The sequence below is a fragment of the Oncorhynchus mykiss genome, chromosome 7, assembly GCF_013265735.2.
Source record: "Oncorhynchus mykiss isolate Arlee chromosome 7, USDA_OmykA_1.1, whole genome shotgun sequence".
Lineage (NCBI taxonomy): Eukaryota > Metazoa > Chordata > Actinopteri > Salmoniformes > Salmonidae > Oncorhynchus > Oncorhynchus mykiss.
In genome coordinates this window covers 6,267,220-6,288,411 of record NC_048571.1, presented here as the reverse complement: position 1 = coordinate 6,288,411, position 21,192 = coordinate 6,267,220, and the positions used below count along the sequence as shown (strand labels likewise).

Sequence of the window (21,192 nt, the reverse complement as noted above, 5' to 3'; positions counted from 1 at the left end):
CAATCCCTCACGCCATTGGCTATTCGCGCCCTATCCCTGCGCATTGGTTTGGTCTGCGCTATCTGGAATCCTTGGGACGTCCATTGACGTTGATATTTAAAATGGTTACTGTAGGTAAGCGTTATGGTTAGGTAAAAGGGTAGGGACGTCCCAAGGATCCCTGATAGCAATGTTTGGTGCTGCTGCGTCATCAGAAGCAGTCTCACGCATGCGTCTCTGTGAGTTTAAGCGGTCGAAGTGTCAGCAGCTAGGTACAGGCAGCGGCAAAAGAAAACCAGCTACAGTCCAGTGCTAGCCCCGACCACCGCAAGGACACAGGGCACATGAACAGTAGAATGGCTGCGTCTTCGAGCAGGGTAATGCTGGGGCCACTCGTTGCTGCCATTGACCAGGGTACGAGCTCGACGCGGTTCCTGGTGAGTTACAACCCCCGCAGTCGCATTGAATGGTTCTTCTTGCCTAACGGTGAATGTCCTTTAAATAACCTAGTTAGACACCCGGTTGATTTCGTTATAACTCTCCGATTAGCTTTTTAATGTAACCTATATAGCCGTACACATTCTATTCTAGTCCTATCGACGGAATGTTTGTGCTTCCTGCAGATGTGTTGTTTAGTAATCGTTCATTCATGCATGGACACGCAGGACTGTAGTGGGACTAACTAAGGGACAGTTCACTCAATTTTCCTAGCTAACTGACTAAATTACTGTCTTCCTCTTGGATGTCATTTCGGCGACATCCTGAACACACACACACACGCCAGCCCTTTGTTGATAGGACTATCCTGTTCTAATGTGTAGCCGCTATAGAAATGCTGAGTCTGTAATTCATTCATTGTGCAGACCAGCACATCCTCCAGTGCCTGAAGTTTGTGTAACAGTAGGCTTGGAGGGACTCTCTCCTTCACTCTGTCCCAGTCCTCCCCCTGCTGCTATTCCCCTATGGCATCTTCTTACCCCACATTGAAACCAGCTGTTGTGTCCTACGGAAGCCAGTTTGGACCAGAATGGACAGGTTGACGGGTCACCCCTAAAATCTCAATGTTTCACTAGCCCTCTGAAGGGCAGGCAGGAAAGGAGGGGTGGGTGTGTGTGAAAGCTAATGACTAACAAGGACACTTTTTGATTTGTTAAAGAGCTATCCGTGTTATTGTTGTCACATTTCCTGGAGAGGTGTCTGCTGTTGAGGATACTACTGTGATGGGGCATGGAGCTGTCTGTCCCGTCTCCCTTAACACTGTCCCCTCTTCTCTCCTCTCCCACAACTGATACATCATAACTCTGTGTGCTGTCTCTCCTGTTGTCGTCCGTCTCTCCTGTTGTCGTCCGTCTCTCCTGTTGTTGTCCGTCTCTCCTGTTTTCATCTGTTGTCATGAGTTGTTTTTCAGTTCCACTCTGCGGTTTAGGTAGCAGAGATGCTTTGGTCCAGATGTTCACTCCTGTTCTCTCTTCTCATCCCCAGGTGTTCAATGCTAAAACAGCCGAGCTCCTCAGTCACCACCAGGTTGAGATCAACCAGAGTTTCCCCAAGGAAGGGTCGGTACATGCAGCCGTGTTGCCTCTACAAATCCCCTATTAGTTCCATTCAAACTGGATGACCTGTAACCTCTGAGGTCTATTAACCTCTGACCTTTAACCCTCTGTTTAGGTGGGTGGAAGAGGATCCCAAAGAGATTCTGCAGTCTGTGTACGAGTGTATGGAGAGAACCTGTGAGAAACTCACCCAGCTCAATATTGACATCTCCAACATCAAAGGTAAAACACACACACACACACACGCAAATGTTTCCTCATATTACAGACTGTCACTTTCACTCACCAAACGTGAACCTTTCTAGCCATTGGAGTGACCAATCAGAGAGAGACCACGTTGGTTTGGGACAAAGAGACAGGCGAGCCCCTCTACAATGCTATCGGTGAGATATGAATATGTGCCTGTGTTCACATCTCTTTCCTCATGACCTATAAAGCCATCATCTAAGGCCTGGAAGGATTTTAAAGACCCAGGTTGTGCTGGTTGTGTGCAGTGTGGCTGGACCTGCGGACCCAGTCGACCGTGGAGCGTCTGATCAACAAGACACCTGGGAGAAACAAGAACCATTTGAAGGTGAGACGCCGGGGAACACCGACTGCAGACAGTCATGTTTTATCAGGCCTAGTTTATCTGGACGTCAAAGGCAAATGTCCTAGAAACAATCCAACTATTCCAACTATCTGAAGTAAAACAAAAGAATAAGCTCAGTTCTACCTCTGAGGTATGTGTTATAATTGTCCCCCCTCTCTGCTCAGCACAAGACTGGTCTCCCAATCAGTACGTACTTCAGTGCTGTGAAGCTTCGCTGGCTGATGGATAATGTGGACGAGGTCGCTGAGGCAGTCCTGACACACAGAGCCATGTTCGGCACCGTCGACTCCTGGCTCATCTGGGTAGGAGGGACACACCTCTTTAGATGGGGTTTATGATGTCTGTGTGTGAGTGGTAAGGATAGGAAAGGCCCACCATGGCCTTGTCTACTCCAAGACAAGTTGTCCTCTGTTTCTGACTAGATCTTACATGTGTCCAGTAATGTCTGTCCCCCCCCCACAGTGTCTGACAGGTGTCTGACAGGTGTCTGTGTTTCCCCCCCCCCCCCCACAGTGTCTGACAGGTGTCTGTGTTTGCCCCCCCCCCCACAGTGTCTGACAGGTGTCTGTGTTTGCCCCCCCCCCCCACAGTGTCTGACAGGTGTCTGTTTGCCCCCCCCCCCCCCCACAGTGTCTGACAGGTGTCTGTGTTTGCCCCCTCCCAGTGTCTGACAGGTGTCTGTGTTCCGTCCCCCCCCACAGTGTCTGACAGGTGTCTGTGTTTGCCCCCCCCACAGTGTCTGACAGGTGTCTGTGTTTGCCCCCTCCCAGTGTCTGACAGGTGTCTGTGTTTGCCCCCCCACAGTGTCTGACAGGTGTCTGTTTGCCCCCCCACAGTGTCTGACAGGTGTCTGTGTTTGCCCCCCCACAGTGTCTGACAGGGGGGAAGAGTGGGGGAGTCCACTGCACAGACGTGACCAACGCCAGCAGGACCATGCTGTTTAACATCCACACCCTGGACTGGGACCCAGAGCTTTGCAAGTAGGTGAACATCCAGTACATAGTGTACCCCCTCATACATGTCCATTCAGTGAGACAGACCATATCTTCTGTGTATTTACACTTGTTCCTGTTTTTGACACGTTCTTTCAGGTATTTTGATATTCCAATGGAGATTCTCCCAAAAGTGAGGAGTTCCTCAGAAATCTACGGCTTAATGGTAAGTCCCCATTGTCTTTGTGTGAATGTCTGTGGGTTGGGAGAAGGTGAATTATGAAGCGTTGCTCTGTCTATTCAACATGCTTATGATTATTATGTAACAACCTGTGCTTAGCTGTACTTCTATCCAATCATAAGCATTTATGAATCACATTCGTAGGGCATGTAGTCTGTTTTTCATAGTCTGTACTTGCTTGAGGTGTTGTCACAAGCATTCTTTTGTGTGTGTCCCTGTTGTCTATAGAAAATATGTTCTAGCCTGGTGAGTATTGGGGTCTTCATCGATGTCCTCATCACTGTTAATGCTCTGTCAGAACGTGATCCCCAGTCATCTTGCTTCTGTGTCAGTGACTGAACCATCCAAAGGTGCATTTCCAAGCCATTGAGAAGACGGTTAGATGTGTTGAGCAAGACTTTAAGGCTTTGAGACAAATATATTTATTTTTAGGGAGTTACGCCTCACCCTAAATGTACTTATAGGGATCCCCCCCCCCCCTTTATTGTATAGGATGTAAAGCATTTTAAAAGTTTGGGTGAAACAGATTTTCATGGTACACACATAATATATATATATATATTACACACACAAGAGTATGTGGACACCCCTTCAAATTGGTGGAATCGGCTATTTCAGCCACATCCGTTGCTGACAGGTGTATAAAATCGAGCACACAGCCATGCAATCTCCATAGACAAACATTGGCAGTAGAAGGGCCTTACTGAAGAGCTCAGTGACCTTCAACATGGCACTGTCATAGGATGCCACCTTTCCAACAAGTCAGTTTGTCAAATTTCTGCCCTGCTAGAGCTGCCCTGGTCAACTGTAAGTGCTGTTATTGTGAAGAGGAACTATCTCGGAGCAATAATGGCTCGGCCGCGAAATGGTAGACCACACAAGCTCACAGAATGGGACCTTCGAGTGCTGTAGCGCGGAAAAATCGGCTGTCCTCGGTTGCAACAATCACTACTGAGATCCAAACTGCCTCTGGAAGCAACGTCAGCACAATAACTGTTTGTTGGGAGCTTCATGAAATGGGTTTCCATGGCCTAGCAGCCTCACATAAGCCTGAGATCACCATGCACAATACCAAGCGTCTGCTGGAGTGGTGTAAAGCTCGCCACCATTGGACTCTGGAGCAGTGGAAACGCGTGAATCACGCTTCACCATCTGGCAATCCGACGGATGAATCTGGGTTTGGCAGATGCCAGGAGAATGCTACCTGCCCCAATGCATAGTACCAACTGTAAAGTTTGGTGGAGGAGGAATAATGGTCTGGGACTGTTTTTCATGGGTCGCGCTATGCCCCCTAGTTCCAGTAAAGGGAAATCTTAACGCTACAGCATACAATGATATTCTAGACTATTCTGTACTTCCAATTTCGTGGCAACAGTTTGATGAAGGCCCTTTCCTGTTTCAGCATGACATTGCCCCCCGTGCACAAAGCGAGGTCCATACAGAAATGGTTTGTCGAGATCGGTGTTGGAGAACATGACTGGCCTGCACAGAGACCAGACTTAAACCCCATCATCAAACACCTTTGGGATGAATTGGAACGCCGACTGCGAGCCAGGCCTAATCGTCCAACATCAGTGTCCGACCTCAATAATGTTCTTGTGGCTGAATGGAAGCAAGCCCCCGACGCCTGCCCAGAAGAGTGGAGGCTGTTATAGCAGCAAAGGGGGGGACCAACTCCATATCAATACCAATGGTTTTGAGCAGGTGTCCACATGCTTTTGTAGTGTATTTGTAGAACACATCTTGAGTAGTCAGGTCCGACTGAAACAGACACAGACATCCACCAAACCGTTCTGGATCAGATTGGAAATGTACTGGATGGGTGTGTGCTTCCTGCTCCTGTCGTGGCATGCCGCTCCGCTACTGTGGATGATGCCGCCCTACACCTTACTGCAATGCCCCACACCTTGCCCAGGTGTTCAGTGGGCTGCTGTCTACTTCCTGTCTGGCTGCTCCTCATCCTGTTGACATGTTTCTTTCTACAAGCTGTTCTGTAAATCTCTTCACTCTTCCACTCAGTCCCATTTCGGTCATCTCCGTTCCATTTCGATCCCTAGCCCCTTTTGGTGATTTGAGGGTTATAGTGAGTTCAATGGGAGTGACGATATTTGACTTGTGTGCCTTAAACCATTTGTCTCCAAGACAACCGCATTCGTCTGTCTCCTTCATGCTCTTTGATTGGCTGCATCGAGAACTTCTGTTGGCTGTAGCACCGTACTGTAGAGTAAAACACTTCTACAGTCTGTCTGTACACAAGCAACACATCTACAGTCTGTCCGTACACAAGCAACACTTCTACAGCAGCTTGAAACATCAAACTGACATGGCGTTTCATACAGGGAAGAGTCTTTCTTTGCTGGGTCTTGTGGTAACACAGTAGGCCAGAATTCTACGCTGTGAAGCTGGTTCATTTTTCTAACACGTTTTTGTTTCTTTGACAGAAATCGGGCTCTCTTAGTGGCATACCCATCTCAGGGGTAGGTTTGGAAACATCCTGTTTTACTCTGTTCAAGGTCTCTTATTACATTTCCTGATGTTATGAGGAGTAATTGGCACCTGTTCCCACCAATATGAACGGTCTTTGTTTACAGTGTCTTGGGGACCAATCGGCTGCTCTTGTTGGACAGATGTGCTTTCAGGAAGGGCAGGCCAAAAACACGTAAGACTTCTCTCCATAAGGTTTTCATAGCTGGTGATATAACCATGTATTTGGGATGTACTGTAAGATATTTTTCTGTGACAAACGTTAGTGACCAGGTATGATTATCTTTCAGATATGGAACTGGCTGCTTTCTACTCAGAAACACTGGAGCCAAGGTGATTTTCTTCCAAATCATCTTTTAAAAAAATGTTAAGATGTGGAACATTCATCTGTGACATCACTCAGCCTAGACAGGCATTTGCCTGTCTCTTGAAAGGTCTGTTTTAACATATCTGTTTAACTGCTATCTCTTGCAGCCTGTCATGTCGGACCATGGCCTACTAACCACGGTGGCCTACAAACTAGGTCGAGACAAACCTGCCTGCTACGCGCTAGAGGTAGGCATGGATCATAGATTAAACTTGTACTGCACTATTATGCAGTCATATCTGACCTGATCGGTCTGTTGTCAGTTCTATTTTCTGATTGGTCCTTAATTCCCCTACTGGTCTATGATTGGTCGTTGCCAGGGCTCAGTGGCCATAGCGGGGGCTGTGGTTCGCTGGCTGAAGGACAACCTGGGGATCATTCAGACTTCCACAGAGCTGGGTAAGGGGAAGTCCTTCACAACACTAATAGAGGGGTGTGTTCCAGAACACCTCATGACATAACTCTCTCCCGTCTCCATACCTCCCGTCTCCATACCTCCCGTCTCCATACCTCCCGTCTCCATACCTCCCGTCTCCATACCTCCCGTCTCCATACCTCCCGTCTTCATACCTCCCGTCTCCATACCTCTCCTCCTTGTTTCCTTCATCCTCAGAGAAACTGGCGGCTTCAGTGGGCACGTCGTATGGTTGTTACTTTGTCCCGGCGTTCTCTGGTCTGTACGCTCCCTACTGGGAGCCCAGTGCACGAGGGTGAGTACGTGTCTTTAAATGAGCCCATTCTCTTTCCCTTACATTTGGTAAAGAAGGACCGTTAAATCAAGAAGTGTAAAATATCTCGCTCTCATACACAGGATAATCTGTGGTCTGACTCAGTTCACTAACAAGAGTCACCTGGCCTTCGCTGCATTGGAAGCTGTCTGTTTCCAGACTCGAGAGATCCTGGATGCGATGAACCAGGACAGTGGCATCCCTCTGACCCAGCTCCAGGTGGATGGGGGCATGACCTCCAACAGACTACTGATGCAGCTGCAAGCTGATATACTCTGCATCCCCGTTGGTAAGAGACTCTCTCTCTCTGTTTCTTTGTCTCTATAAGTCTGTCTTTCGCTCACTCTCTCTCTTTCACACAAACTATGTTTATGTTAATATCCACAATGATAAGGAAGAATGTGTTTGTAGTGAAGCCCTCCATGCCTGAGACCACTGCCCTGGGGGCAGCCATGGCTGCTGGGGCAGCAGAGGGGGTCAGTGTCTGGAGCCTGCGTCCTGAGGACCTCAGTGAGGTCACCTCTGAGAAGTTTGAGCCACAAATCAACCCTGAAGGTAAGGGACATGTAACGCACTGTTACCTTATTTCAATACTAGCAGTTCCTATTTGTTTGAACACAGACCTACAGTAACAGTCAAACGTTTGGACACACCTACTCATTTAAGGGTCTTTATTTTTACTATTTTCTACATTTTAAAATGATAGTGAAGACAAACTATGAAATAACACATATGGAATCATGTAGTAACCAAAAAAGTGTTAAACAAATCAAAATATATTTTATATTCTTCAAAGTAGCCACCCTTTGCCTTGATGACAGCTTTGCACACTCTTGGCTTTTTTATCAACCAGCTTCACCTGGAATGCTTTTTCAACTTGAAGGAGATCCCGCATATGCTGAGCACTTGTTGGCTGCTTTTCCTTCACTCTGCAGTCCAACTCATCACTCGTCCAAACCATCTCAATTAGGTTGAGGTCGGGTGATTATGGAGGCCAAGTCATCTAATGCAGCACTCATCACTCTCCTTCTAGCCCTTACACAACCTGGAGGTGTGTTGGGTCATTGTCCTGTTGAAAAACAAATGATAGTCCCACTAAGCGCAAACCAGATGGGATGGCGTATCGGTGCAGAATGCTGTGGTAGCCATGCTGGTTGTGTGCCTTGAATTCTAAATAAATCACTGTGTCAGCAGCAAAGCACCATCACACCTCCTGCTCCATGCTTCACGGTGGGAACAACACACGTGGAGATCATCCGTTCACCTATTTTGCGTCTCACAAAGACACGGCAGTTTGAACCAAAAATCTCACATTTGGACTCATCAGACCAAAGCACAGATTTCCACCAGTCTAATGTCCATTGCTTGTGTTTCTTGGCCCAAGCAAGTCTCTTCTTCTTAGTGGTGTCCTTTAGTAGTGGCTTCTTCGCAGCAATTTGATCATGAAGGCCTGTCTCCTCTGAACTGTTGATGTTGAGATGTCTGTTACTTGAACTCTGAAGCATTTATTTGGGCTGCAATCTGAGGTGTAGTTAACTCCAATGAACTTATCCTCTGCAGCAGAGGTAACTCTGGGTCTTTCTTTCCTGTGGCGGTCCTCATGAGAGCCAGTTTCATCATAGCGCTTGATGGGTTTTTGTGACAGCACTTGAAGAAATTTTCAAAGTTTTAAATGTTCCGGATTGACTGACCTTCATGCCATAAAGTAATGATTTAAATAATATTTATTTGACTAGGCAAGTCAGTTAAGAACAAATTCTTATTTACAATGACTGCCTAGCTCGGCCAAACCCGGACGATGCTGGGCCAATTGTGCACCACCCTATGGTACTCCCAATCACGGCCGGTTGTGATAGAGCCTGGAATCGAACCAGGGTCTGTAGTGACACCTCAAGCACTGAGATGCAGTGCCTTAGACCACTGAGCCACTCGGGAGCCCTGTGATGGACTGTTTCTCATATTTGAGCTGTTCTTGCCATAATATGGACTTGATCTTTTACCAAATAGGTCTATCTTCTGTATACCACATCTACCTTGTCACAACACAACTGATTTGCTCAAACGCATTAAGGAGGAAAACAATCCCCAAATGTACTTTTAACAAGGCACACCTGTTAATTGAAATGCATTCCAGGTGACTACCTCATGAAGCTGGTTGAGAGAATGCAAAGTGTGGCTTCTTTGAAGAATCTCAAATATAAAAAATATATATTTTAGTTTGTTTTGGTAACTACATGATGTGTTATTTCATAGTTTTGATGTCTTCACTATTCTACACTGTAGAAAATGGTTTAAAGTAAAACCCTGGAATGACTGGTACTGTAGGTCAAAAGTATTTGTCTCCATTCTGGAGGTAAGGGACACCACTGTTACCGTATCTCATTGCTTGCCGTTCCTATTCGTTTGAACACAGACATGGGTAAATATATCTGTCTGTCTCTGTCTCTCTATGAACCCTGGAGGTCAGGGAGCCTATGGTAAGGACAATATACATGAACCCAGCAAACTGCAAAATGTTTGCTGTTGTGCCCATGTGAATAAATGGGATGATGTATTTATTTCTGTCTTGCTCTCTCGTGTTCTCCCCCTCTCTCGTGTTCTCCCCCTCTGTGCTCTGTAGAGAGTGAGTTTCGATATGCTCGCTGGAAGAAGGCCGTACAGAGAGCCATGAACTGGGAAACCACTGAACCCATCTCTAATGGAAATGGTAGGGACTGTTCTCCACTTCAATACTGACGGGTTTAATGTAGGCTGCTCCATAATAGCACCGTGTATAACAACCAGGGTCAGTAAGACTGAACAGTGGCGCCCCTAATGAATACAGTGACAGACTGGGTGGCTGTTCCAATTCCTAAAAACACAGTCGACTTCTAAACTGAAAAAGTCCAAGACATTGTAATCTAGAGTGGCGATGTTGTTGAGCTGTAGCCTGGTCCCAGGCCTGTTTGTGCTGTCTTGCCAACTCTTATGGTCATCATCACGCCAATAACCGTAGGAGTTGGCAAGACAGTAGAAATAAAGGGATCTTGGAACAGGCTGGTTAAGCTGTACCTAGAGGTGGTAATTCTGTGTCCCGCTGTTTCTCTCTCTCTCTCTCCTGTCTGGCTTGAATTGGACCTGGGTTTGGACATCGTCCAGGTGAAACTAGTATCTTCAGTAGTGTCCCACTGGGCTTTTACATTCTGGGTAGCATGTTAATGTTAATTGGAGCAAAATACATCGCAGGTCAGTGTCCGCTTTAGTTTGGATGTGCTAACAGTGCATGAGAGAGGTGTGTGTGTGTGTGTGAAACATGTACTTTGTATGAGCAAGGATGAATCTGACTGAACAGGTGTGTGTGTGTGTGGTGTGTACTCTATCATATAGACTAGCTTTTAGTTGATCTGAGGGATAAAGTGGTGTGTTTGTGGTTAATCTGTATCCTTTGTTCTAACTCTAACTCTTGTCCTAACAAAGTTAGACTGACTAGTTAGCTCTCCCAACCTGCTTCTACTGCAACAATCACATGCTTTACCTTATCGTTTCTCCTGCAGTAACACCATAGCACCTGCTAGCTCTTCCTTCCAAGACTTAGTGATACTACCAGCTTGCATCAATTGCATGACATTACCCTGTAGTTTCAATCCCTGGCATTTATAGAAAAACATCCCCTCCTATGTGGCCTGGTTTTATTAAACTCTTTGTGTTTGTTTTTACCTAGGGCACAGGTAGACTGTGGCCCGTGATGCATTGCAGTGGATCAGAAGGGGCGGGTCCAGGAAAGGACACACCCTGCTCTTCTTCAGTTTTCCCGGACCACTCCCTCCCCGTACCTTTGGTTGAATGGCCAAAACACAAACGTTCCAATCCAACCGTTACCTGGGAACCCAACTGTTGGCCTGGAGCCCAGTAGCTGATGGGAACTGTAGTGTGGAATGGACCCAGTATGAATAAATCTGGTGTTTAGGAATGATGTTGCTCTACATCCTAATGGACATTGCTCTTCTTGTGTGACTGCGTGAATGGGGGGTGGTGAATATGGGATGGGTTGTGTATGCAATATCTATCCATGTCATTTTTGGTTCCTTGTTTTTGGTCAACGATCAGTTCGTCAAAGGATATTCACTAATGTAGTGCTGTTCACGGAACACAACTCTTCCTCATCTAATCCAAAAACACAATCTGTCAATTGTAACATTGCCCTGCTGTCACTGTCACACATTCCTCCCTTCACTGTTGTGCTTGAACGAATTCTCCCAATGTTATCTTGGGTTCTGAATGAGTTCTCCCAATGTTATCTTGGAAAGGTAGCCTGATGTTGGTAAGGGCCTTGCAATGAACTGCAATGTGGGTTTCTGGAGCACGTTAGATTTTGTCCTGGGTTTGTTTAGTATGTAAATGGTCTGAGAGATGAACCTTTTCTAACCCTGTTTGGTTGAACCCACTGCCTGGAGAGCAGAACTTGAATCTCGTGGCCCTAAGAAATGGTAATGCAGGGTTATTGTAAAGGACTAGTCTTTGTGGTTACTTTCAAGTTGCCATGTATATAGACAGACTGGTTAAGGATATAGTTGCCCTTATGCACTGATTTGGAGGTGGTTAGTGTTCCCCTCTTAGGGAGGACTGGGGTAAGCTGATCCTAGATCTGGGGCAACTTCACTTCTAAGTGAGAGTTTGTCCCATATGGTACTGTTCTCTATGTAGAGTATAACCTTTGACTGGGACGCAGCCTGAGTAAGGGACCCATTGTATATGATTTAATGTACCAAAAAGAAATGTCTCTATGGCAACTGAATACTACTGTAAATTTGGCCAATGGATGCCTTGTCCAGAGTAAGCATTTTAAACACAGTAAGTAAAATAGATAAAGGTTTCAGGTTGGAAGACACCAGACTTTAAAGGCTGGATTCAATCCATATCTTGGAAGATCTGCATTACAGCTGGTTGAGATTTAAAGGCGATGTTTGGAGACTGTTCACGGTATACGATGACTCAATACGGATTGACTCCAGCAAGGCAGCACAATTCTTGCTTCTGCCTAGTCTGACTGATTTGAGTCTTCATATTTAAAGTCAAATGGAGACCAGTAGTGTTCTTAAAGGAACTTTCAAGCCACTCGAGGGACAATTGATTTCTTTGGTTTCTATTGTCACCGGGTATGATTAATGCATCTAGCTGACCCCTGTACTGTGGACATGTATATTTATCATGTGGTGTTTATGAGATGAACAACCAGTTGTCCAAATGTCAGCCTGTACAGACCTGCATATCAGGGTTAGGAAAATTACTTTCAACTTTAATACAGCTGATGATTTTGAATAAAAAGGAAATAAAATGGTTTATTTTAGTATCACTAGCAACTCAGCTTGTCACTCAGCCATTCTATAAGATGACAAATATAGAACTGATACTTGGTATCCAAAATAATATTGCGGTCCTTAAGAGGTTTTAACTGTATACATTTTCCCCATCACTTTCAGGCGCTGGTGGTGATCCAGGTAACTTAACACAACTATTCATCAGTAATTTTTCAAGCGGTTTACTACAACAAAAACATGTTTACATCTACTTTGTTGTAAATAAACAGATTTTCACTAGCACAGTTTAATCCTTTGTGGTCTGCCACAGTCCTTCTCCTTTGGCCTATTGGTGGCCATCTTGATTTCCCAGAAGGCACTGGGAGAGGCCCTGTGTGATGAGGTCAGTGTCTCTTGGCTACATTCCGATGTTCATCCTAGCATACTACAGTACTTAAAATGCTTGCCCAATACATTGCTTCATTGGAATGTAGCAGTGGTATGCTAGTGTGGATATTGGAACAGAACCTTGTTGAAGCTGCATCACCGTACTCTTGAGTGGCTTCCTCTCCTTGTCTCCTTTCCTTTATCAGTGGTTAGATGTAGAAGAACTGCAGTGGGTCTGCTTCACACCACTCAATGGTTATTCAGGTCAGAGTGGATGATGGGAAGTCCACCACTCAAGAGGTTGTGGCTGCATCCTACACGAGCATGTCTGTCTCCTCCAGAGAGTCCTCGCTCATCACCTCAGAGTCCTCACTCTCGTCCTTGTCACAGAGAGCGTCCCCCGCTGTCCTCTTCACACCCTTCTGCTTGGACAGGGCGACTGCGTAGCGGATGGTGTACATGTTCCAGTCACAACTGCACAGGACACAGAGACAAATGAACACGACCACATTCCACACTGTTACAGGACACAGAGACAAATGAACACGACCACATTCCACACTGTTACAGGACACAGAGACAAATGAACACGACCACATTCCACACTGTTACAGGACACAGAGACAAATGAACACGACCACATTCCACACTGTTACAGGACACAGAGACAAATGAACACGACCACATTCCACACTGTTACAGGACACAGACAAACGAACACGACCACATTCCCCACTGATACAGGACACAGAGACAAATGAACACGACCACATTCCACACTGTTACAGGACACAGAGACAAATGAACACGACCACATTCCACACTGTTACAGGACACAGAGACAAATGAACACGACCACATTCCCCACTGATACAGGACACACACACACACACAGATCTGTACCGAGACAAAACATAACTTTGTGAGAAAAGAAAAAGTTAAAATAAGAGAGAGGTGTAATATATTTGGACTTACAGTTTTGAGAGATCCTCAAAGTGTTTCTGAATACTCTTCTGCAGTGACTGAATGGTGGGGAGAACAGCTCCTGACCTGATCACCACAAACCAGTGTTTATCAGTCTGCCCTCTGCTGTGGCTTCACAATCCTTTAAATGACTCTACAAGATGGCCTGTCTCCTCTCAGTAAATGGTCAACTGTTTTTGATACGGAAGATAACAGGCTTATTTCTATGGTGTGTTTGTGGCCAGCAGTACCCACCTGGTTTTGAGTTTCTGTCCATGCTGCGTGAGGAGAGACTGGGACCAGCTCAGGTAGAACTGCAGGTGACCACATCGCTCCAGGGCTGATGCTATGAAACCTAACAGTTTCTCTACATAGACGTCAGGCAGGGAGCCGCACACCACGGTGACTAAAACACACACACACAGGACATGCTGATGGCGTGTGACTACTTCCATGATAATCTACTCGTCTGTGGTTACAAAAAACTAACTTACATCCTCCAATACCCAACCTCTCATTTTTACAAACAAGTACAGATCGCAGCACTTTTTACCAGAAATTAAAGTCACATGACATTATTCAATTAAATGCCCATGAGCACTCACTCTGGTGGTGTGGCACGGCCTCCAGGACTTCTTGTGTGAGGGCGGTCTCGTTGAGACGGAACGCCAGCACGATGGCTGCTGCCCACTTGGCCTGGCGCAGCTGTCGGCGGACGCTGGCGGGGGTCACGTCCAGGTCAAGGTCATAGGGGTCAAATACCAGCGCCCCGTCCAGAGAGTAGGTTAGCAGACCCTCCGTGGAGGTAGCAGCCCAGCTACGACCTGAGAGAAGAGAGAGGTGGAGGGGAAAGAGAGAGGTGGAGGGAGAAGAGAGAGGTGGAGGGAGAAGAGAGAGGTGGAGGGAGAAGAGAGGTGGAGGGAGAAGAGAGAGGTGGAGGGGAAAGAGAAGAAGAGAGAGGTGGAGGGGAAAGAGAAGAAGAGAGGTGGAGGGGAAAGAGAAGAAGAGAGGTGGAGGGGAAAGAGAGAAGAGAGGTGGAGGGGAAAGAGAGAGGTGGAGGGAGAAGAGAGAGGTGGAGGGAGAAGAGAGAGGTGGAGGGAGAAGAGAGAAGAGAGGTGGAGGGGAAAGAGAGAGGTGGAGGGAGAAGAGAGGTGGAGGGGAAAGAGAGGTGGAGGGAGAAGAGAGAGGTGGAGGGAGAAGAGAGGAGAGAGGTGGAGGGGAAAGAGAGAGGTGGAGAGAGAAGAGAGAGGTGGAGGGGAAAGAGAAGAGAGAGGTGGAGGGGAAAGAGAAGAGAGAGGTGGAGGGGAAAGAGAGAGGTGGAGGGAGAAGAGAAGAGAGAGGTGGAGGAGAAAGAGAGAGGTGGAGGGAGAAGAGAGAAGAGAGGGAGGAGAAAGAGAGGTGTAGGGAGAAGAGAGAAGAGAGGTGGAGGAGAAAGAGAGGTGTAGGGAGAAGAGAGGTGGAGGGAGAAGAGAGAAGAGAGAGGTGGAGGGGAAAGAGAAGAGAGAGGTGGAGGGGAAAGAGAAGAGGAGAGAGGTGGAGGGGAAAGAGAAGAGAGGTGGAGGGGAAAGAGAAGAGAGGTGGAGGGAGAAGAGAAGAGAGGTGGAGGGAGAAGAGAAGAGAGGTGGAGGGAGAAGAGAAGAGAGGTGGAGGGGAAAGAGAAGAGAAGAGAGGTGGAGGGGAAAGAGAAGAGAAGAGAGGTGGAGGGGAAAGAGAAGAGAAGAGAGGTGGAGGGGAAAGAGAAGAGAAGAGAGGTGGAGGGGAAAGAGAAGAGGAGAGAGGTGGAGGGGGAGGAGAGAGGTGGAGGGGAAAGAGAAGAGAGGTGGAGGGGAAAGAGAAGAGAGGTGGAGGGGAAAGAGAAGAGAAGAGAGGTGGAGGGGAAAGAGAAGAGGAGAGAGGTGGAGGGGAAAGAGAAGAGAAGAGAGGTGGAGGGGAAAGAGAAGAGGAGAGAGGTGGAGGGGAAAGAGAAGAGGAGAGAGGTGGAGGGGAAAGAGAAGAGGAGAGAGGTGGAGGGGAAAGAGAAGAGAGGTGGAGGGGAAAGAGAAGAGAGGTGGAGGGGAAAGAGAAGAGAGGTGGAGGGGAAAGAGAAGAGAGATGGAGGGGAAAGAGAAGAGAGGTGGAGGGGAAAGAGAAGAGAGGTGGAGGGGAAAGAGAAGAGAGGTGGAGGGGAAAGAGAAGCGTTGACATTGGATATCCGTGGTACAGAACGATGCACCAGGTGGACTCTTCAGCAGAACCAGCTCAGATGAGACACTTGTAATCCTGATACTAACCAGTAGGAGAGAAGCGGAGAGAGCTCACTCTGATTTCAGGCTTGAAATGGCGAGAGCTCATGTCTCCTTTCCTAACCCCTGGCAGACTGAGCTCTACCCCGTCCCCATCGCCCACCCCCTCATCCACCAGCGCCAGACTCCCAAACTCTGTCATTTTCCTCCGGTCCAAGAACTCCTGAAGGAGATAGAAAACAGACGAGATCAATCTCACGCAACATCTGACTAGAAGACCGCTAGCCGCCATTCTATTAGCACAGTGTACTGTGTATATGCTCTGTAGGTGTACTGTATATATGCTCTGTAGGTGTACTGTATATATGCTCTGTAGGTGTACTGTATATATGCTCTGTAGGTGTACTGTATATATGCTCTGTAGGTGTACTGTATATATGCTCTGTAGGTGTACTGTATATATGCTCTGTAGGTGTACTGTATATATGCTCTGTAGGTGTACTGTATATATATGCTCTGTAGGTGTACTGTATATATGCTCTGTAGGTGTACTGTATATATGCTCTGTAGGTGTACTGTATATATGCTCTGTAGGTGTACTGTATATATGCTCTGTAGGTGTACTGTATATATGCTCTGTAGATGTACAGGTCAACCTGTGGTCAGTATCGTACCTCCATGGCGTCCAGGGACAGGTTGCAGGAGATCTCAAACTTCTTCATGAGGATCTGTTCTCTGATGTTGTAGATGCAGACAAACTTGGACTGGCCTCCAGCCAGGATGGACTCCCCGTCTGCAGAGTAGCACAGCGATGTGAAGGACCTGGAATACACAGTACGGGTGGCCACACTTAATGCCCGAAGGGAAACTATGAGGTAATTGCTAAGAGGCTGCCAGGGAAATGAATTGTTGGTCCAATAACCAGGACCCTGGCAGAAACACACAGGTTATTCCACTCACTTGCCCTTGGCAGACTGTTTGGAGGTGATCTTCTCGGTCTCCTTGCGTCCCATCTTCAGGTCGTGGCGTCCGCTGATCGAGCCTGTCTGATTGGCTGACTGGGGGCTCCAGAAGGAGATCTCTCCGTCCAGCGTGGCCACGGCCAGCTCCTGACCATCCGGCCGGTACGACACCGCCAGGCCTGCACAACCAATCGGACACAGAGACATTCATTCAGTGTTTCCCCTACTACCATTACTTCCGCTGAATCCCAAATCGTCTCTACACTCAGCCACACTACGACTAAGTGTCTGTCTGGAAACAACTAACAACTCTGGATTAGGAAAATTAGGAAGAAATGCTAATTTAGCAGGAAACTATCCCATTAACATGACTGTCAGTCAGAGAGCTGTGGAAGGGACTGAGGGGAGACTGAGGCGGGGCTTACCATCAGAGGTGAGACGGAGCGTCTCTTTGGTCTGCCAGCTGTCCATCATGTCCCAGAGGCGGACTGTCTTGTCCCATGATGCACTGGCCAGGATGGACTGCACCGGGCTGAAACACAGACAGCTCACCGGGCCCTCGTGGCCCCCCAGGACCTCTAGCAGGCGTCCAGTTTGCATGGACCAGATGAAGACCTCGAAGGAGTCCTGGGCCCCAGCGCTCACCAGGTCCCCGCTCGGGTCCACCGCCAGAGACGAGAACTGGGCCGGCCGCGGAGACGTGAACGTACGGAAGTTACGGTACCTGTGTAGATACAGGAGTTCCAGACAATCAACTATCAGTATGAACCACTCATTAACCATAGAGCCTGTGTCTCTATGAAACCTTCCTAGTGGATGTGATTGAAAGGGAAAACATGTTTCCTGGAAGGTTTATATAATGTTGCATTGCTAGTTTGTTGTCGTTTTAATTGAGTATTGTGCATGTCTGTCTTAAACAGGTTTGTGGTGTGGTGTGTAGGCGTGGTGTGTAGGTGTGGTGTGTAGGCGTGGTGTGTAGGAGTGGTGTGTAGGTGTGGTGTGTAGGCGTGGTGTGTATGCGTGGTGTGTAGGCGTGGTGTGTAGGTGTGGTGTGTAGGCGTTGTGTGTAGGCGTGGTGTGGAGGCGTGGTGTGTAGGTGTGGTGTGTAGGCGTGGTGTGTAGGCGTAGTGTGGTAGGCGTGGTGTGTAGGCATGGTGTGTAGGCGTGGTGTGTAGGTGTGTAGGTGTGGCGTGGTGTGTAGGTGTGGTGTGTAGGCGTGGTGTGTAGGTGTGGTGTGGTGTGTAGGCGTGGTGTGGCGTGTAGGTGTGGTGTGTAGGCGTGGTGTGAAGCGACCTTCACCAGGTGTCTTCTCTTACCTGTGCAGGTCGAAGGCTCGGACCGTTCCATCCAGGGAGGCGCTGACGATGACAAAGCCTCTGGAGGTGAAGGTGACATTAGTGACAGAGCTGGTGTGTTCTGTGAACGTGACGAAGCACAAGCCGCTGGTCATGTTCCACACTTTCACCTGAAACACAGAAAACCATCAGCATTCACATGCCTGTTTGAAAACACAGGAAAATCCTGCTGTTACCTAACCATAGAATCATTTGGGGGTGCTTATACTTGTTGTATAATTAAATTGTGTTTCTTGCATATCTCAACTCCCCCTAAAGCTCCCGCAGGGAGTGGGGTCACGGCCAGGGTCACTATTTTCATGACCTTGGTATTCCAAAAATGTCGTATCATTCAGCCAACGTGGTTTGGCACAACAGAACAACGGAGATACAGCAGCTAACACGCCATGGAGAAAAACGTATAAGAACTCACTTTCCCATCATCCCCTCCTGTAGCGATGTACTGTCCGTCGGGGGAGTAAGCCAGGGCGGCCATGTTGTTGAAGTGTCCCTGCTGTTTGAACACGTAGGATTCACTCTGCCACTCCCACACCAGCAGCTGGCCCAGACCTGGACAACACACGGTCACATGTCACACGGGTAATTGATGATATTTGGGATGTGCTAGTTGGGTATGTTAATTGAGACACCATGAGACCATACCTGAGCAGCCAAAGCCTATCCAGTCGCCAGAGCTGTTCATTGACACTGTGGCGATCCTCTGGTCTGAGATACTGAGAGAACACATGAAAACATACAGGCTCAGTTATTGCTACTAGTCAATAATACAACAAAACCTAATTGTCTTAACAACTTATGATGAATGACACCCACGAGCAAGAACTGCAGACTTGGGGCCTGAATGAAACTGGTCATTGAGTGGTTCAACAGTCAAGGAGTTAGTGTGTGTGCGTGTGTCTGTGTGTATGACCCCTGACCTTAGGGAGTGGATGAGGTTGAACTCGGGCAGTTCGTGGAGATGGAAGATCCCCGAGGCGAACCCAGTCACCAGGATGTGTGTGGGCTTGTGGAACGCTGCAGCCGTCAGGTTGTTGAAGTCACCCTCCTTGTTAAAGAAGTGTCTGATGGAGACCAACACAACAGGCAGCGTCCAATCAGAAACCAACCTCACATCGGTAACACTCAGTCGGCCCAAAACAAATGTAAGTATCATCAATGTTTATTTGTAAATGGCTTGGTAAGAGTTGGTTAGACTCCTGGCCAGACAAGCCGTTGGCAGTCTGCTGCTGTACCACAGATACTTCAACATGTTTGTGAGATGACATACTTGCTCCTCTGTTTGTATCTGACGTTCTTGGTTCCCTCCTTCTCCTTGGGTCTTTCTCCTTTCCCTCTGATCACCTCTCCTCTGGGCTCATTCTCCTCTCCTTCTCCTCTCTCCTCCTCCTCTCCTCTCTCTGCTGGTAGCCTGGTCTTTCTCAGAACCAGCCCGTCCAGCTCCGTATCACTCTCCCACACACACAGCGTCCCATCCTGGCTCACTGTGTACAACTGGAACACACACATATTCAGCAGGTCACTATGGAAACATGTACACACACACACACTTAAAGGGATACTTTGGGGTTTTGGCATGATAGCAGATACCCATACACTTCAAGTCATTGTGCTACCTCTAACGTCCTTCATACTGGACACAGAGACATAAACATGGTATCCACCAGTTTGTCAGACTCTGGGGAAGTAGACAAAGGGCCTCGTTGACAACATCCTGAAGCATCCCTTTAACTCACACACGGTAAATGATGCACAAGCACACGCAGGTTCCAATCTGCAAACACACACAGGGCACATAGAGAAACCCAGAACATGTTGGACACAGAGAAGGGCTGAGGGGGAAACCCGAGAGAGAACACTCACATCTAAACTGTCCTTCTCGAAGAAGCAGCCCACCATGATGTCCTTGTGTCCCCCCAGAGAGTAGTAGATGAGGTTGGACCAGCGCTCGGCTCCAAACACCCAGGTAGACATGTCTTTGCTGCCCACCACAAAGCACCTGCGTGGGGGAAACAGAGTACTACCATTATATAATGAAGGGTCACAAGACAAAACTGTGTACTGGGGATGCTAAACTCCAGTGGTCGGGGTAAGCAGTGTTAGCTGGTTTTCCATTGCCAGGTGACATGAAACCTGCTCTAGGTGGGCCAGTGACTTACTTGGAGTCGTCGGTCCAGTCGATGCAGGTGGTCTCATCGTAGGGTCCGTAGTAGCTCTTGTCCAAGACAAAGGCATTGAACTCCCGGTTCCTCCCGGGAGCGTGGTACATCAACGCTACATTCTCCTTGGTTACCACAAACTTCCTGAGGACCAGGAGAGAGTCACACCAACAGACATTAGGCTACATCAGCTGATGTAATGATGTAGCAATGCAGCGTGTGTCATGATGTGTGAGGGACTAACCTGCCATCAGGAGAGAAGCGGATACTGGCCACAGGTTTGTGGAAGTGGAAGTGATGGAGAACAGCCCTTGTGATCAGGCTGATCAGCAACGCTGCTCCATCTTCATCCACCAGTATAGCCAGGTTCCCATCGGGGGAGAGGCCGACACAGGTGATGTTCTTGGCAGTGGACACTGGCAGTGTCTCTGACTTGTTGCTGTTAGAAAGAGAACGTGATCAGTTAGTCTGTTCTCCAAATGCAATAAGTTAAAAACGTATTTTAATCAACACAGTCTTGTAAAGGAATCTAGCTAGCTATAACATGGAGCTAGTTAGCAGATACAAGGAATCCTATAATCAGATGCCATCTTACTTTTTTAGATCAAAGACGGAGATGCGGTTTCCCACCGGACTTATCACAGAGTTGCCATCCTTGGAGAAACTCAGATTCCCACGACGATACACAGCTCCCAACAAATTGGAAAACTGGAGGCAGAAATTAGAAAGATTAGCTAACTAACTAACTAACCACTAAAGCTAGCAAGCAGATACAGACTACTAAATGGTATCATTTACCCTGTAAGCAAACTTCATGTTGGTAGTTGTTCTCTATATTTGTTATTATTTAAATTATCATAAACATCACAGCAAGAGTACATTCATTTATTTCAAGCATGCCACACATGTGTCGGCATGTTGACAGTAGTCATTTCCGTGTGTAAAAAGGGCAATTTACGAGTTGTTAGGGAAATCTACAGAGCCCTCTAGCGTCG

The 21,192-nt window shown here is 47.5% G+C and overlaps 2 protein-coding genes across 9 annotated transcripts; one reads left to right on the top strand and one right to left on the bottom strand.

The window, feature by feature from the left end:
- The first annotated feature begins 152 nt into the window (after positions 1 to 152).
- On the top strand, positions 153 to 12,167 carry LOC110495540 (glycerol kinase). Of its 8 annotated transcripts, XM_036982223.1 has the most exons (21): positions 176 to 416; positions 1,462 to 1,535; positions 1,648 to 1,754; positions 1,838 to 1,915; positions 2,027 to 2,106; positions 2,289 to 2,426; positions 2,995 to 3,104; positions 3,216 to 3,282; positions 3,526 to 3,543; positions 5,739 to 5,774; positions 5,889 to 5,956; positions 6,072 to 6,114; positions 6,256 to 6,336; positions 6,469 to 6,547; positions 6,762 to 6,858; positions 6,960 to 7,165; positions 7,288 to 7,431; positions 9,339 to 9,353; positions 9,497 to 9,583; positions 10,015 to 10,101; positions 10,577 to 12,167. In XM_036982223.1, exons 1-21 carry the CDS (start codon positions 324 to 326, stop codon positions 10,585 to 10,587), a joined length of 1,719 nt encoding a protein of 572 aa, XP_036838118.1. In that variant the 5' UTR covers positions 176 to 323; the 3' UTR covers positions 10,588 to 12,167. The 8 variants fall into 8 exon arrangements, with proteins under 8 accessions (XP_036838122.1, XP_036838118.1, XP_036838123.1 ...); XM_036982228.1 differs by lacking the exon at positions 10,015 to 10,101; XM_036982222.1 differs by lacking the exon at positions 10,577 to 12,167 and having other exon boundaries at positions 10,015 to 10,559.
- On the bottom strand, positions 12,165 to 21,159 carry LOC110497020 (periodic tryptophan protein 2 homolog). Its single transcript, XM_036982221.1, has 18 exons — positions 20,996 to 21,159; positions 20,793 to 20,905; positions 20,442 to 20,636; positions 20,198 to 20,341; positions 19,902 to 20,037; positions 19,309 to 19,532; positions 18,959 to 19,102; positions 18,684 to 18,754; positions 18,454 to 18,590; positions 18,003 to 18,151; positions 17,112 to 17,410; positions 16,685 to 16,865; positions 16,399 to 16,546; positions 15,773 to 15,947; positions 14,108 to 14,326; positions 13,758 to 13,908; positions 13,515 to 13,589; positions 12,165 to 13,013 (listed from the first exon to the last, which is right to left on the bottom strand). Exons 1-18 carry the CDS (start codon positions 21,011 to 21,013, stop codon positions 12,854 to 12,856), a joined length of 2,739 nt encoding a protein of 912 aa, XP_036838116.1. The 5' UTR covers positions 21,014 to 21,159; the 3' UTR covers positions 12,165 to 12,853.
- Positions 21,160 to 21,192: the final 33 nt, after the last annotated feature.

Bases quoted from the DNA above. Each gene is read 5' to 3' on its own strand.
- LOC110497020 (XM_036982221.1), bottom strand. The intron at 18,152-18,453 runs GTGAGTTCTTAT...TCTGTGTTTCAG, and splicing joins CAGGAGGGGATGATGGGAAA to GTGAAAGTGTGGAACATGAC. The intron at 16,866-17,111 runs GTAAGCCCCGCC...TTGGTTGTGCAG, and splicing joins GCTCCGTCTCACCTCTGATG to GCCTGGCGGTGTCGTACCGG.
- LOC110495540 (XM_036982222.1), top strand. From the start codon at position 324: ATGAACAGTAGAATGGCTGCGTCTTCGAGCAGGGTAATGCTGGGGCCA. The intron at 417-1,461 runs GTGAGTTACAAC...TCTCATCCCCAG, and splicing joins CGAGCTCGACGCGGTTCCTG to GTGTTCAATGCTAAAACAGC. The intron at 3,105-3,215 runs GTAGGTGAACAT...ACGTTCTTTCAG, and splicing joins TGGGACCCAGAGCTTTGCAA to GTATTTTGATATTCCAATGG.